At 29.2% G+C, this 18,255-nt stretch overlaps 1 protein-coding gene and 1 non-coding gene across 2 annotated transcripts in view; both read left to right on the top strand.

Moving 5' to 3' along the window:
- Positions 1-1,007: 1,007 nt before the first annotated feature.
- LOC130669738 (leucine-rich repeat and guanylate kinase domain-containing protein-like) lies at positions 1,008-10,285 on the top strand. The gene is made up of 8 exons (XM_057472782.1): positions 1,008-1,274; positions 1,373-1,671; positions 1,736-2,144; positions 4,433-4,648; positions 5,402-5,558; positions 7,036-7,556; positions 7,678-7,905; positions 9,022-10,285. The coding sequence occupies exons 1-8, from the start codon at positions 1,047-1,049 to the stop codon at positions 9,208-9,210; spliced, it is 2,247 nt and encodes a 748-aa protein (XP_057328765.1). The 5' UTR covers positions 1,008-1,046; the 3' UTR covers positions 9,211-10,285.
- Positions 10,286-17,788: 7,503 nt separating this feature from the next.
- The window catches only part of LOC130670670 (small subunit ribosomal RNA), a 1,910-nt gene continuing 1,443 nt past the window's right edge, over positions 17,789-18,255 (top strand). Inside the window, exon 1 of the ribosomal RNA XR_008990391.1 lies at positions 17,789-18,255. This exon is cut by the window's right edge and continues 1,443 nt beyond it. This is a non-coding gene — a ribosomal RNA (small subunit ribosomal RNA).

Genomic DNA, 18,255 nt, shown 5'->3' with positions numbered 1-18,255 from the left:
AAAATAATTAAAACAATTTTTATTATGCTAGTGGTACATTGTGTTATCATAAGACGGTGAATATTGCATCCTATCGCCGGCCGAATCGAAATTTTATTATGCTTCAATACAATTAGTAGCAACACGTATAACATAATATATTGGAATATCATACGGTTTCAAGTTTAGTCGGCTAGCATAATAAAAATTTATGGATTTTCACATAAAATTTCATGGAATTTTCACCTTCATTTTTCTCCGTGTAACTGTCATCGGGCCCAAATGGTCAATGTGGTAGGTGTCTAACGGGGTGTCTCCATTGTCTAGAGGGTTTAAGTACCCTTCTTGCTTTCCTAGCTTACGTTCGGCCAAGATACAATCAAGACAATTGGATATCACATGCTCGACCTTTTCACGCAGCCCCTTAAACCAAAAATCCTTTTTCACAATGGCTTCGGTTATTTTATTGACTCCAAAGTGTCCTCGCTCGTGTGATTGTTTAACTACCTGGGTTTGCATGGTTCTAGGTATTACAATTAGTAAATCGTCTTTAACATTTTTGTAAAAAATATTATTTCATATTACATACCCTTGAACTTGACTGCACGCTACTGCAGCGTTTGAAAATCTCACGGACATCATGGTCTTCACTCTGCGCATTTCTCATACGTGCAATCAGCCCATCTTCACTCTCAGTGACATACATACTACTCGGCAACGGGTTTCGACTAAAAGCATCCACATGTTACATATTCTAATTTAAAAATTGAAAAAAAATTGATGTTACTAAAAGATTTTTAATTAAATGTAATTCGTAAATAAAAAATGTGATATTCAATTGAAAAAAGAAACATATATGTATACATTATATAAATATTTATATTGTGCTCGGTAAATTTCGTTCACTTTCGAACTCTTCGAGCATGCTCTGAGCGGCCCAGAGCAAGCAGCTGAACACGCCATATGTTTTGACATTCGATATTCTTTTGTTTTAAATATTAAAGTATGTAAAATCTATTTAACCGTGTCGATTAAAATTCTCTACAAAACTGACGAGAGAAAACAGAATGCAACACACATTGCAAAACAAATGGAGTTGTTATGCGCTCGATAGTTATCTATGGGATGAATATAATGCCCCAATAATCAAAATATCAAAGTTGTCATCAATGGATATAAATGAATGTGGAGGCCGAGGAATTTTGTCTGATCAAATAATTGGAGCGTATTCCAGTTTTTTGACAATACCTACAACCCATCGTTATGTTACAACTAAATGTGATTTAACAAAATTGGTAACATATAATTTTACTTTCAAATTTTGACTATAGAATTTATCGATGTGGAGCGTATCAGATATTGATTTAATAACGATTACTTTGTAATCCGACAGAATTTGATAAACATCGCTGCTCTTCGAAAATATCATTATCTACAATATATAGATCTAACGCACAACAATTTAACAGATCTATCACCATTAAGTGAAATCCCTTATCTTCTATATTTAAACGCATCACACAACAACCTTGAAGACATTTCGAAGTTCAGACCACCACGATATTTAACTTATTTAAATTTATCACACAATAATGTTACATCGATGAAAAGTTTAGAAAGTTTCTGGAGTATTATCAGTTTAGATCTTTCGCATAACTTTATTAAGAAAATTCCAAAACTGCATAATCTTAGGTATTTTTTTGTATTAATACCATTATTTGTAACTAAAAGTATTTAAACTTTTTTATTTTCTTAGATATTTAAAATATTTAAATCTCTCGTACAATGCAATTGAGTATGTACAAAACTTGGAGTACTTGAATATTCAAGAATTGAATTTAGAGTTTAATTGTGTGAAAAAATTTATATTTACTGATTTAGATAAAAGAAAGAATGCATTCATAAATTTAAAAATCTTATTAATTAGTCATAATAATATATCATCTTTGAAATTTTTCCGAAACATATATTGTTTACGTCTTGTTGATTTGAAGTCCAACAAAATAGTAGACTTAATGGAAATATCTCATTTAAGTAGTTTAGTCTATGAAATAGACTTGAGAGATAATCCGTGTACTAAGTGGCCAAACTACAAAGAAGTTGTTATATTTTCAATGCCTAGTGTAATTTTTATTGATAGGATCGAAGTAACAGATTCAGAAAGGGTACGATATTCAATGCAAACTTGATGATAAAATTATTTTTACCAATCTACCCATACAACAATCTTTTAGCAATAGTGATCAAGCCTGGTCACCAGTGCACTAGTTGTCTACGTCTTTATATAACTACGGATCTTGCTGCAGACACGAGTAAAATATTTTAAATTGCAAGACTTGTGCAAAACTTAAAAAAATAATCTTTGTGTTATGTCATACCTAAATAATGAGCAAGAATATTGAAGTAATCTTGCTCATGGTGAGTTGGTACTATGACGTAACTTAAGTTAATTTTGCACTAGAAATTACTTGCATATACCCATATAACAATCTTATTCAAGTCTTAAGCAAGACTGGTCTCAAATTTGATTAATGTTAGTGTCTTTTCCTACCTATGTGTCTTGCTGCAGATACTTGTGGCTAGATTTCAATAGCAAGTCGAGTGCAAGCCTTACATAAGAAATTCGTGTCAGATTATAACTCAATTCTGGAGGAAGACTATAGTTGTAAATAGTTGCGTATGGCTTGCTCAAGATCTGCTTGAGGCCCAAAATTGACCTCGAGTCTTGAGCAGATCATGAGCAAGCCATGCCGTAAGTTACTGGTGCAAGAAATGCGCCAGAAACTTTTTAACTGCACCGTATCTAAGATATCTTCAATATTTTTGTGTACAATGCTTTGAGCAAGTCATGCACAAGTCTTTATGACGATTTCTTGCTACATGATCTTGCGCAAGACCCATGCGTAGAAAAATACTCTAGTGTCTAGGGGTTTTGCTCAAGGCACTGGCACCAGAATATTGCTCAAGCATGTGTTAGTTGGGTACTAACGCATGTCTTGCGCCAGATCTGCTCAAGAAGTGATATTACATTATCTATCTTACCTCTGTATCTGTCATTTTATCCCCTCCATTGGCATATGATACAGGATCTTGAGATAGAGTGATCGAGATAAAAGTGAGATATATAGATAGTGCGTAATATGAAACTTTTTGAGCGGGTACGCGTTAGTATCCGCAAGTAATTTTTAGTGCAAGACTCGCTCAAGATACGCATAAATAACTTTACTAAGACATCTTGAGCAAGATATCAGTAATGTTCTTTTGTACAATATCATGTGCAAGCCCTACAACAATCTTGTCTTAGTATCTTGCATTAAGGGGGAGGTAGGGTTTTAAAGGCGAAAAAAAGCATATCTTTGTGATTTTTTCCCGGCGAGATGAGTAATATAATTTCATTAAACTTAATCACATATTATTGTACAACTTTTAAAGAATATCAGAAAAAATTTTCAACGAAAAATATTGATTAATAAGCTGGTGACGTTGAATCTCCGGAGGCGCCTCGAAAAAAAGTCGTTTTGCGGTGAACATCATAACTCGTTACCGGATCATCGGAAAAAAAAAATTGATATGCATTTTAAAGTTGATGTATTTCTCGAGGTAACCACGAAGAGTTTTTTTTTTTTTAATTTTTTTTTTCGATTTTTTGCAGCACTTGGAAGTTAAAAACGCGATTTTAGCTCAAAAATTCGCCGTTAATTTTTTATTAAAAAATAGAAAAAAATGAAAAACAAAAAAAAACTCTTCGTAGTTACCTGTTGATTTATCTGAAGAAGTAATGTTCAAATTTTCAAAGGGATCGGTTCAGTACATTTTGAGTTATGATGTTCACGGACTTTAAAAATAACGTTTTCGGGAAAATTTATTTAAAGTTTTTTATTCGTGAAAATTTGAAATAAACTATCAATCAAAGAATATGAATTTTTATACTTATATTGAGTTATCAGTTTACATCCTTTGAAAGACACACAGCCGGAGAAAGGGATTCGGAAGAACAAAGAAAATTGCAGCTGATTTCTACTAGGGGTATGTAGGGGCAGGTCGGGCAGGTATAAAAATCAGGTATCACGGCCGGTCATTTGAAACGCTGTAAATCCGTTAGTTTTACTCGGATTAATTTAAAATTTGTACACAATATTCTTGACATATTGTTCATTCAGAAAAAAAAATTAAAAAAAAATTTTTTTTAAATAATTTTAAAACCCTACCCTCCCCCTCCTTAATACCTTGTGTCAGATTGATAGGTATTATATAAAGATGTAGACCCTAGGGGCCTTCCGTAAAATACTTTCACAAAAATAGTATAAGATTACTACAAGATTGTCCTGTGTACGTTATTTTGGGCAAATCCATGTAGTATTTATCAAAAGATTCTTGTGATCCATGCCTTGACCAGTAACTTGTGATGAAATTTGTTATATGAGTACTTAATTTATTGATATGTTTTTTATAGGTTTCAGCAGCTATTACATTCAATCCACCGATAAAATTATTAGCATCCCGTGGGCTTACTCAACTTACTTTATTAGAGCAATTGAATGTACCGAAAATTGATAACAGTATTATTTCTTATGACGAACAGAACCCACCTTTGATAATACTTAATGGACCATCGGCTGTAAAAAAATTAGCATTAGGTCTGCATATATCATCAGAAAAATTTAATAAAGTAAGATCATGCACGGAGAAAAATGGTGGTTCAAAACCTACTAATTTTTATTATGCTGTCGACGAAACTTGAAACAGGAAGGGAAGCATCCAAAAAATTATTATGCTCATATGAAAAATTATTATGCTGTATCATAATACTTACTACGCGCGAGACACTTATCGATAAGATTTAATAAAAATTACTTCCATACATTATAATAATTGTGATGCGGCATAATAATTTTTTGGATGCTTCCCTTCCTGTTTCAAGTTTCGTCGACAGCATAATAAAAATTAGTAGGTTTTGAACCAACATTTTTCTCCGTGTGATTCCAGTTTACTATTTTTTAAGAACTTCCCGCGTATTATCATTTTTTTTTAACGTAATCATTTAAACTCGACAAAGTTTATCAATAATTTACTTCCTAATTCCTCATTAAACAAAACGATTCGAAATGACTTATTTTTGTTGTGTTAAAAGTCTAAAAGAGGTAGACTTAAAAATAATTCGAAGTATTTAGTAGAATTCAAATTCAACATAATTGCCCTTATTAAAAGAAACGATTTAAAACGAATAGAAAAAAAAAATTTTAAATACTTTTTAATGCTTTTGAATACGTTGAATACTTTTGAATCGCCCTTCTAATGGGCATTTTACATTGCAAATCGTTTTGAATCGTTTCTTTTAATCAGAGTGGAATCGTATTACTTAATTAGGGATATAATGCGGTTTTGAAATAGTATTCCATAACAATGTCACATTATTTTATAGATGAAATACTGTCGTAGCCATACAACAAGAAAAATTTCTACTCATGACAATGAGAAGAAAGCCTATCATTTCGTTGACAGAGAAGAATTCAATAGTATAGCTCGAAATGGAGAGTTTTTAACAATTGAAGAACTTGTAGGTGATAGTTATGGATTCCGTAAGTTACTATTACAACACTTTTCAAGAATATGATAAATCCAGTGAAAGGTGTCGATTCAACATACAAATTTAATCGATTTCAAAGCCATTATAGTTGTATAATAATCTATTTTTGAGAAAGTCACATTAGTAAAATGCCGTAGCAGTATCAAAAAATACGATAGTAGGGCAGAAAACAACGGCGATTCAGTAAATTGCTGTATTTTGCCGTAAATTCACCTACAATGTGATATTTTACAGTATTTTAGGAACACCAGGGTTCCTAAAATACTAAGAAATGCTGGAAATTTTCATTATGCTACACGGAAAGAAAATTATGGGAAGTTTTGCTATGCATTATGGGAATAGTTCCCATCATGCTATAGGAATTGTACCCATACTATTATAGGGATGCTTCCCATATATTATGGGATCCATTCCTATAATAGTATGGTTAAAATTCCTATACTATTATGGGAACCATTCCCATAACGGTCTGGGAGTATTATCTATACCAATATGGGAACCATTCCCATAATATTATGGAAACTATTCCCATATCATTATTGGAATCAGAACCATAATGGTATGGGAATCATTCCCATAATGGTATGAGAATCATTCCCATAATGGGAGTAGTTCCTATACCAATATGGGAACCATTCCCATAATATTATGGGAACTATTCCCATATCATTATTGGAATCATTCCCATAATAGTATGGGAATGATTCCCATACTATTATGAGAACTATTCCCATAATGGTATGGGAATTATTCCTGTAATATTATGGGAACTATTCCTATAATGTTATGGGGACCATTCCCATAATATCATAAAAATTTTTTTTTGCAAAATAGTGTAGAAATTTCCCTCATGATATGGAGAGATTCAAATAAAGTGTCTTCGACGCTACATTTATTAAAAAAAAAAAAATTTTGTTAAAAATTTTAATGTTTTTGTCAAATACAAATTTTTTTTTCAATGTTTGAATTTTTGTTTTTATGTTTAATAATATTTCTGTGTATTATAGAAGTGATTTCCACACATTTTTTTAAATTAATTTTTTCATGATAGTATGGGAACCATTCCCATAATGGTATGGGAACCATTGCCATAATGGTATGGGAATGGTCCCTATAATTTATGGGAATGGTTTCTATAATTTATAGGAATAGTTCCCATATATTATGGGAATGATTACCATAATATTATAGAAAGTATTCCTACAAATTATAGGAACCATTCCTATAATTAGAGGAACCATTCCCATAACGTTATGGGTATTATTCCCATAATTATAGGAACTATTCCTATAATTATGGGAAACATTCCTCTAATTATAGGAACTGCTTCCATAATTTATGGTCGTAATTCCTATTTTGGTATAGGAAAAAATTTCAAAAAATTATGGGAACAGTTTCCATAATTTTCTTTCCGTGTATTATTTTTTTGAATAGTCTACATAAATACAACCTATCATAAATTTTTGTAGATAGAAATGAAATTGCTGAATTAAAAAAAGAAAACAAAATTGGCATTACACAAATGGATTTGTTAGCAGCAATACAAATGAAAGTTCGATATCCACAAGTTAAACTAATACTGGTCCTTACTAAAAATGAGGAGATTCATCGACAATGGATTGAAGATAAATTTCGTATTTTTGAATGGATTAAAGACAGTATTGAAAATTTATGGGCGTTGACAGCTAACAAACAGAAACATGTTAGCAATGCATATTCGACAGCCAATAAAAATAATATCATATCGAGTCTTATCGATGACATTATTACTAGAATCGATATACCTTCCCATTCAATGGACATACAATCTCACAATTCAAAAAGCGTGATACAGAATGTAATATCCCAAAATGAATCAATGTTACAAAAGTTAACGACAATATCATATAAATTATCAACAAAAAAAAAATATATTACAATTATTAATCCACAATCTTTTCAAAAAAGTTTACATCAAAGTTCATCTACAGATGACTTATCAAATTCGACCGTAAGTTGAAAATATTAATAAGTTTACGTTTTTTAATATTTACTATAAAATTTAGTTGTTTGCTCAATGAATTTAATGGAAAAATCTAAAGATTATAATTGTTCATAAAAAATTAAAATAGAAACGAATCAGAATGCCAAGTCAAGAATATTCTCAAAAAAAAGCTGGTAAATTATTATCTGGAGAAAAATTCAAGTCCATTGATAATTCGTTCGATAGATCATTACAAACCTATGATAATATCAAAGATCCTAAGAACCTTATGAATGAATATGTTGAGAGTATTATAAAATCAAGACAAATATATCTTGACCAACATTTAAATAACCCAGGATTTTATTCATTAGTGGTATTTAATTTCAAATTAACTTTATTATAATTATGTAGTACATTCCCTGTCGAAAAAATTTACGTGGCAATCCAGCTTAGATTCCCAAATGGCGTTTTCCGGTGGATTTTTATATGGTTTCCTAAAGTTATCCAGAAAAAAACATTTTTAAAAAAAATTTATTTTTGGAATATCTCTGAACGTAACCTACCGGAACCTCCCCCGAGCTTCTTCCTACTGTGATTTGGCTTGAATAATTAGAGTGTCTCTTGCTCGGGGAAAGTAGAAAATCTAGCAGGGGACGAACAAGCGGATAATTGCTTGTTGGGAACCCGAAAGAAACAAGTGGAGGAAGCCCTTTACATAGAGTATGGGCAGAACTTGCACCCCACCACTAATCCGACGCAAGCAGGTTGACCAAAACTGGAAGTCTGGTACTATGGAGGGCCCCATTCCAAGTCCCATTTCGACCAGAGTCTCTTTATTTCCTGAGACGGAAGTCACAGATATTTACATACGTATGTACGTACGTACACACATACATACACTCGGACATGATCTTGAAATTAGTCAGAATAGCTTTCTAGGACCTCAAAACGTCAAGATCTGATAGAAATTCGATTTTCAAAAATCGGACCGAAACCAATAACTTTCCGAATTTTTGAAAATTTTCAAATTTCTTAGCGCAAAATTGAAAAAATATGACAACTTTGAAAAATTTTTTCTATTTTTTTTTTTTTCAAACAGTACATTTAAAAAAAACAAAAACTTGGAAATAAAACAAACGCCCTGACAAATTGATTTTGAAAAAATTATAGCTTATTCGAAAAGAACCTCGTTAGTAAAAAATTCATAACTTTTTTATGGTCAGATAAAAAAATTTTTAAAAATTCTGAAAAACGTTTTTGGGAGAGAGAATGAAATAAATTTTCAACTAAATCGAAGGAAATCAGGTTCGAAAGTGGTCGGTTTATCATAGAATGTCTGAAATGTTAAATCACACTTTCGACAAATCAAAAAGAATTGAATTTTAGTATAATATTTTATGAGGCTGACTTCAGTCAGTTAGCAAAATTTTCTTTGAGCACGAGTTCCATAAACATTTTTTTTATTCATTTAACTTATTGTTTTTTTTAGTTATACTCAGATGATTTTGATGGGGCTGTTAAATCATTGAAACATTTTATTAATCGTCAATTCAAGCATTCTACATTTAAGAAACCACGTCAAAGACCTGAAACTGATCACACAAAATATTTTACTACTAGTACAATAGATGAAATAATTAACGAATTAAGAAGAACGAAGAAATCCATAAATAATTAATATTTTAATTTCGGAAAAATAATATAAAGTATAAATTTTATAAAGTAGACAAATCTCGACATCTCGAAAACTAAGCTACTTACAACAAAGATTTAAATGGTGAAAAGAAAAATTTACAAGTGGAAAACACATTGCGCGACTATCAATTGCCATCCAGTCCTCAGACTAGCTAACAGAACACTTTGTTTTTTTTCTGCGTCGAAAAAAAAAAACAGATCTCCAGAATTGTTCTCCTATACTCGTATAAAAATACTTTTTCGTAATCACGTAAGTATTCAGAGTTAACGTAATTATTGCTTTTTCGATCGTACATGGTTATTTATTTTTAATTCTTATCGAATTTTTATAACTTATCTTTTACTTTGTTGCCTCACATAGGGCTAGTTCAGTAAGGCGCGCTAAATGTAATAAATGTGTACAAAATGTTAGTCTAATCTATATGTTTGTATCAATTGTGATAGTGACAAAAATAGTGACACGGACGATAATCCGACGACAAATGATCCGTGACAAAACATCCGCAACATTTAATCCGTGGATAATTGATCTGCCGATAATTTATCCTTACACTAATTGATCCAAATGACAATTATGGTGTATAAGATTACCATTAACTCTTTCAAATATTTTAATTCCGAAAATTTTCTAATAAGTAATAGTCTGATTTGGATACGTATCATCGTCTGATTTTCTTTGAAATGGTACAGTATTATTGCAAGTGCATGGGTTTATATATTTTATATGTCCACGCAAACAAAACCCCTGAAAGAAAATCACCGTACTATTTCAAGCGTATAGGTTTATATATTTAAGTTTATATATTCAAGAAATTTTGTCGATTGTTGATTTACATGTATGAGGTATCTTTGGATGAATTGTCTTAAGGATTATTTGTCCGTGGATATAATGTCGTGTGGATCGAATGTCTCGCGGATCCAATGTCATCGGATCAAATGTCGCAGATCATATGTCTTTGGATCAATTGTTACGTAACCGACAGAAATGATTAATAATTTAAGATTGCAATGTTCGATCATACTCAAAAAATAAAGATGAGTTACTATAGAATTATAAATGTCAAGAAGTTTTATTTTACGTCATTTTATATAAAAATGTACAGTATACCCTAACGGATCCAAATTACGGTAAATTACGGTAAACCCGCCGTAAATTACGGTAATCCACCGTAAAATACCGATTTACCGTAAATTACGGTGGTTTTACCGTAATTTACGGTGGGTTTACCGTAAAATACGGAAATACGGTAATCCACCGTAAATTACGATAATTCGGTAATCCACCAGAATTTTTTTTACGGTAGATTTATCGTATTCGACGGTAAATTTACGGTATACCTGCCGTAATTTACGGTAATCCACCGTAAAGTACCGATTTACCGTAAATTACGGTGGATTTACCGTAATTTACGGTAAATCTACTCGAATTTTACGGTATTTTACGGTAGATTTACGGTAAAAATACCGTGAATTTACGGTAACTCAGGTCTGCTAGAGTAATTTAATTTTTTTACAGTTATTTTAAAGAAATTTCACAAATTTCATAATCAATACAGAAATACATTTCCGCATTCACGAAGAGAATGATATCGTCAGAGTAAGTATACGTATCGCTATTCTGGCTATACTCTGTTTACTTATCTTACTAAATGATACGCCATACAGCCAACTCAACTATACAGTTTCCTCACAGTGAATCGTCAAAATGACGATGGTATTCTTATTTTAGGCGTTTTATAAATCTCTCTCATGACTATTCTGCAAACTTCATATTTAAGCAGCCGGTAACCGAGAACGATGCTTGGTATAGCCAATTCCCATACAAAAAAAAAAGAATCGGCCCATTACTGGGTCGTGAATTGCTACCAATTTTCAAGCATCGGCCGAAAATCGGCTAAATATCGGATGATAACAGTATGCCAAGCATGGCAGTCACAAGCATTGGCCAATCCTGGCAATCAATCATCGGCCAAAGCTTGGTATCAAGAGCACTCGATCAAACCGTTGGCAAACGAACAGCGGATAATTGTGCGCCGTTTTTATAAACAAAAAGACGGCTGCCAATGATTTACCATACACGGGCTAGTATAGTTAACCATTTATTGGCCAATCATTGCAAACCAGGAATCGGCCGATCTTTGGGAAAATTTCGAAGCTCGGCGACTTAGTATGGGTTTGGCAATATGGATCCTCACGCTGGCAAAACAAATACTTATATCCATGAAACTTTATATGTATACAAAGGCTATTTGTCGTATTTTTAAATTGAATAAATGAATATTTATCCTAATCTAAAAACATATCTTTACTTTAATGATACAACAGATTATTAATTAACATGTGAGTATTCTTAAATAAGGTATACAAATTGTTATTCTGATGATACGTCATTTGAAGATACATTGGATGGTTATTCTGAGAATATTATTCTCTCCGTGCGGGAAGTTCAATATTCACTTATTTTACTTATTCATATTTAGAGAGTAAAAAGCGATTAAACTAATGTTAAAGTAGTACTCCCCGCATGAAAAAACTTTATATGTGAAAACATATATGATAGAATATATGAATATTATAATGTGATATATTGTACAATATATAAAATAATATTTATATTTTTGCCGTATTAATATATGATAATATATTGAAAAAAAATATACTGCTAGAATATATTATCAATATATGACTTTGTATGTATGTTTTACATATATATTTTAATATATCTTTTTATATTGATATATTATATTGAAGAGATATATTAATTAATATATAGTATTTTTTATATATGTTTTCCAATATATTGCAAAATATATGGTTTCCAATATATTGTAAAATATATGGCACTTTTTTTACTTTTCTTAGGTTATTGCCAGTAAATATAAGGTCAATGAAAAGAAGGAGAAAAAAGAATAAATTTGACTTTTTTTTGTGGAATTGTGTAGAAATTAAAAAAGTATATTAAAAAATAAAATTTTCAATATATTGCGAAAAATATAAGTTTTAATATACTGGAAAAATATAATTCCAATATACCGTGAACCATATATTTAATCATATAAATTCTTTCATATATAATCAATTATATAGAGACCATATACCACTAATTATATGAGTCAAAATATATGGATATATATATCAAGTTTATTATATTATACTTATAAATTATATATATACTATCCATATATGATAAGAATATATTGAGCATTATATGAGATAATATATATAAAAAAATACAAAACATTATATACGAGTAAATATATTATGATAAATATATAATCCAATATATGTAAAAAAACATATATTTTTCAATATAGATATTTTTGCCGCTATATATTTATCACATATTCGCCATATATTTTTTTATATACTGTTAACAATATATAGCTTTTCCATGCGGGTCATTTCAATAATAAAAATTGGAATACAACAGAGTTTGATTAAATAAAGATTTTTGGAACATAAAAGAATTTTTATTCATTTGAAACAAGAGAAACGTAGTGCATAATATAATTGATAATAGCGTACAATAAATTTCAGTTCGGTTAATTGGACATCAAGCAAATGTCATAACTAACAGTGCTCAAAACCTAGTTAAGGTACTATAGCAGTTTACAAAGTCATTTCAAGTTTTGTGAATATAATAACACTAGGTTTTATTTTTTATTTGATTATTAATTGACTGGTAAATTTGTAATTTAATTCTAATTGTGACTGTTAAGTATGATTAGTTACCGACAAATAATGTCAACAAAATGTTTTTAATAATTATAACAATGCATTAGTCTTGATTGAACTCTTAAAATAAATTTGGTTACAAAGAAAATCTAATAAATAATAAAAATGAAATAACTTTAAATATATTATAATTAATATTTTTACAATGTTTATGTTTTTATTGTAATATAATTTATACCATTATTTGTTAATTGAATATAGTTAATAATATATGTAGAAAAAAAGATATTTGGGTAATATAATTGGAAATAAATTTAATGGAGACTAGATAAAGAATAACTAATATATATTATCTTCATTCAATTTTTTTTTAAATTTGAATATTTAATACAAACTTTTATTGATTGATAAAATATAAAAGTAAAATGAATAAGAATCATTAAAATATTTATTTATAAGATAAAACATTTATGTTGAAAACGTTGCAAACCAATGTGTTGTAGCTGTCGTAGCAGAGTTAAAAAAATTTTGCATAAAATGTCGACTGCTGAATGTGAAAAGGAAATAATCTGAAATTTTAATATTTATTTGTATGATTAATATTGATTTTTGAAATTTACTCAGCAGCAACTTGTCGTACAAAGGAACGAAAAAACAGTAAATTGTAGCTGAATAAATTTGCTAAGTGAGCCATGAATTGGTTTTTTCAAAAAAAATTTTCCCGGCCCCGTGGACCCGAAAAACGAAACCAAAAGATACAGAAAAATGTTGTCTCGAGCTATTTCTTATGATTCCGCAATAACCGTCGCTAGAAAAATTATTTTACTGGAAGATCTTTAAACTAGAGTTTTCAAGTTTCTATTTGCATTTTATTTTTTCGATACGCCCATTTTTCACGAAAATACAACCTCCCGAAAATCATTAAAAAAATGTGTAAAACGTTTTTGTTCCTTCAATTTTTTGGTTAAGTGTAGTTTTTGAAAAAAATATCTGACCGAAAAATTTTACAAATAATTGACCGATAATTAATTTAATTATATAAATTTCATGTACTGCAACAGTAAAACTTTAACTATCAACCGGAATACTCAGGGAAACAGTTGGGGTATCAATCATATCTTTAGCAGATAAGTTGAAAGCATTTAGAGAAGTGAGGCCGATAATTGACGAACAATTAACGATTCCATTTAAACATAAAAATTGAACAAATATAGTATATTATTGAGTGAATATATAAGATTAACAATAATAAATCTATTATAAAAATATTAATAATTATTAATTAAGTCATAAAAAATGGTAGCCTTTTTTTTATTTTTCTATTTCAAATAATTTTTTTTTTATGTATATACATAATTTATATAAGTACTACAACTTTATTGCCCTCGAAGCGGACGGGATCTGTTAGAATATATATATATATATATATATATATATATATATATATATATATATATATATATATATATATTAGGGTGACCCAAAAAAACCGATTATTTTTTTTTTTTTCGAGTCTTTAATGAAAATATGTTGGTTTAAGATGTTTTAAGACGCCTCTCCAAAAATCAGCCCGATAAAAAATTTTCAAGAGGTCGCTCACGAATTTTGAAAATATCAAAAATGATCGAAATTTTGATTTTTTGTTCTAAATATCTTCTTTCTCGTGACAGCTATAGTTTAAATTTATGAAATCATGACTACCCTGAAAATTTCAGCTCAAAATTAAAATATTTAAACGTCGCTCAAGAATTTTGAATGGTTCCGAATACTGTCTCTTGGACGTTTTCGAGCGACTCTTGAATATTAATTATAAACCTTCTCAATTTTTTTACCATCAATTTGTATCATAATGAATGAAAATACAACCCGAGAAATAGAAATAATAAGTTATTTACATACTTTTTTATTTTTTAATTCAATTTTTAGGTATTTTTGCTTATTCAAAACTTACCCAATTTTATTGTTTAAGACTGTCCTGTATATTTTCGGTTATGCAAAAGTTATATTTAAGTGAAATGACAATAATTGAGTGATAAAAAAATATAAAAACTAATTCAAAGTATTAGTTACATATTATCAGTTAATATTCAAAATTCTTAAGCGCCGTTTAAATATTTAAATATTGGGCTGAAATTTTCAGCATAGTCATCATTTTATAGATATAAAATATTGCTGCCACGAGGAAGATAAAATTCAGATACAAAAAATCCGAATTCCAATCATTTTTGATATTTTCAAAATTCGTGAGCGACCTCTTGAAAATTTTTTATAGATCTGATTTTTGGAGAGACTTCTTAAGACATCTTAAACCAACAAATTTTCATTAGAGACTCGCAAAAAAAAAAAATAGTCGGTTTTTTGGCCCACCCTAATATATATATATATATATATATATATACACATATATGTGTGTATGCATATTAGTGTATCCAAAAAAAAAACAAATATTTTTTTTAACGTCTTATAGGCTCAAAAGTTACTTTATATTATGAAAAAAAATCCTCACAAAATTTCAGCCAGATATCTTTAAAATCGAACAATCACAAAGGGAGGTTCCCTTTCCTGATTAAAATACACGCAAAAGTTTTTCATTTTAGTTTTTCGTTATTAAGACTATGAAAAAAATTTGTTTTCGAATTTCGCCTAGTATAATTTTGTAAGAAAATAAATTTTCTATAAAAAAGTGCTGATGCATTATGTACGTCAAACAAACTGGGAACAAGTTACGGGGCTTCAAAGATCAACAAAAATTTTGTTTCCTCAGTATTAAATTTTTTTTTTTTATTGTTTTCCATTTTTATTCTATCAGAAAATTTTTTTTCGAATTTTAACAAGGACGTTCTTGTAGAAAAGTGAATTTTCTACAAAAAGTAGCGGATATCTTATACACGTCAAATGAATGAGAAAAAAGTTTCAGGTCTTTAAATGTCAACAAAAAGTGAACTTCATGAAAACTATATCTGCCAGGCTAGAAACAACATATTTAACAACAGGTAACGGTTGGCTCACGTTTATTTAGTACATCTTGATCAACATAACTTAGATATTTACGATTTATAAATACGACATTTTTTTGATTTTCACAATTTATTTTTAAGTTTATTATTAATAATTGTTGAGTGAAAATTAAGTTTTTATAAATATATTTATAATGATTTATTATAATTATATAAATTGTTCATATATTTATATTACTATAGTTAAAAAACAAATTAATTAATTATCAAGCTATTGTATAGGTAGAAATATCAATTAAATAATTTTTTTTGTCTAAATAGGTTCGCCCAAATAATTAATATCAATGTTTTTTTATTATTTTGCGAAAAAAAAAATTGAATAGAGCCACTACTAAAAAAAAAAAAAAAAAAAAAAAGTCGTTCTATCTAACTAGAAATTTTATAAAAATGAAACGAATGATCATTTAAAAGATTAGAGCAACAGAAATAAAAGCTAATAAACAAAAAATATCATTGAAATTAATTAATTACTCAAAATCGATTAATTTAAATTTTAAACTAGTTTAGAATTTCAATTCATAAAAAAGACTAAATAAAAGAATTTGAAGTCATTCAATGTTTTTAGTTAATATATATCGTTGAATAAAAAAAATAAATAAATATGAAAAAAAACATTAAAAGATTGAAACAATGTAATAAAAAAAAATTTAATTAACGCTATGACCATTTTGGAAAAAAAAAAAAAATAATCGACAGTTGGCTTATTATAAAAAAACTATATATTTTAATGCGATTCTGTTAAAATTTTTTATTAATTAAAGCAACGTTTAACATAAGTAAAATTAAAATTATTTACTTATTATAATCACATATATAATTAAAAAATTGATACCAAAGTTGAAAATGACTTATTAGAAAGTTATATAATTTTTAATCCGTTTTTCGGATATTTAGCTGTAAAAACTAAAAAAAAATTTAATATAGTCTACTATAAGTTTAATAATCTTTGGTAATATAAGAGTACATAATATAAGTATGAAAAAATTTTAAATAAAGGTTATTTTTATTTTTTTTATTTTCAAGTAAAATATAACAAAAAAAATTATTATATATTAATAAAACATATATAAAATATAATACATATTGATAAATATGATTAGAATTTATTTGAGAAGTAGTTGACTTTTTAATTAAAAATGTCAAATAATTAAAACAAAAAAATTATTTATTTACTTAATTTAAAAAAATACAAAGAATTTATAATAATAATAATAATAATATGAGTGTTTAAATAAATAATTTTATATTGAAAAAATAATCAAGTACGAACAGGTAATTTAGATACAGGGAGCTACCGTTCTATCCGCCCTCGCTCACGCGGCTGACAGTTAGTGCGCAACTACAATCTTTTTAGACGCCGGCTCGTACTAGTATGAAAGAGTAGTCAGTTGAAGCGGCTCGAGTAAGAGCTGACAGATACTGACTACGGCAAGTTGTATACTATTAACGTAACACTACCACGGGTCGATGTCTATGACTGAATGACTCTTTATGTGGTAAATCGCTACGGCGTTTATATAATATTATGTATAACTGTAAAAAAGTATACAAATATGAAACTGAGTATTGACTTACTTGTTTCCGAGCAAGAATAAAATATCACGTTTACGTGTATAAAAACCAAGTCGCTTTGATAAAAATATCTAGCGAGAGTAATATTTACAAAAATGAGAGGATGGTTGAAAATTAAAAGTTATTATTCAATTTTGTGAATAAATAATGTTAATTTAAAATTTTCAAGTGTTGTAATAAGCAAATGCTTTAAACAGCACCACTTTAACAATTGTTAGTATTTTTTAAAGACTAACATGTATGTTTAAGTGAAAGAGGAGTAATTCTAGTGTTTTATAAATAAAACATAAACGAAGCTCCCTGGTTGATCCTGCCAGTAGTCATATGCTTGTCTCAAAGATTAAGCCATGCATGTCTCAGTACATGCCGTATTAAGGTGAAACCGCGAATGGCTCATTAAATCAGTTATGGTTCCTTAGATCGTACCCACATTTACTTGGATAACTGTGGTAATTCTAGAGCTAATACATGCAAACCAGAGTTCCGACCAGAGATGGAAGGAACGCTTTTATTAGATCAAAACCAATCGGTGGCTTGTCCATCGTTACTTTTGGTGACTCTGAATAACTTTCTGCTGATCGTATGGTCTAGTACCGACGACGAATCTTTCAAATGTCTGCCTTATCAACTGTCGATGGTAGGTTCTGCGCCTACCATGGTTGTAACGGGTAACGGGGAATCAGGGTTCGATTCCGGAGAGGGAGCCTGAGAAACGGCTACCACATCCAAGGAAGGCAGCAGGCGCGCAAATTACCCACTCCCGG

Source organism: Microplitis mediator, chromosome 6 (genome assembly GCF_029852145.1).
Source record: "Microplitis mediator isolate UGA2020A chromosome 6, iyMicMedi2.1, whole genome shotgun sequence".
In the NCBI taxonomy this organism is placed as follows: domain Eukaryota; kingdom Metazoa; phylum Arthropoda; class Insecta; order Hymenoptera; family Braconidae; genus Microplitis; species Microplitis mediator.
The sequence above is the reverse complement of the archived record's forward strand: the minus strand, read 5'-3'. Positions and strand labels throughout refer to the sequence as shown.

Coding starts and splice junctions, on each gene's coding strand:
- LOC130669738 (XM_057472782.1), top strand. CDS start 1,047: ATGCAACACACATTGCAAAACAAATGGAGTTGTTATGCGCTCGATAGT. Junction 4,649..5,401: donor CATCAGAAAAATTTAATAAA/GTAAGATCATGC, acceptor ATTATTTTATAG/ATGAAATACTGTCGTAGCCA. Junction 5,559..7,035: donor AGGTGATAGTTATGGATTCC/GTAAGTTACTAT, acceptor AAATTTTTGTAG/ATAGAAATGAAATTGCTGAA.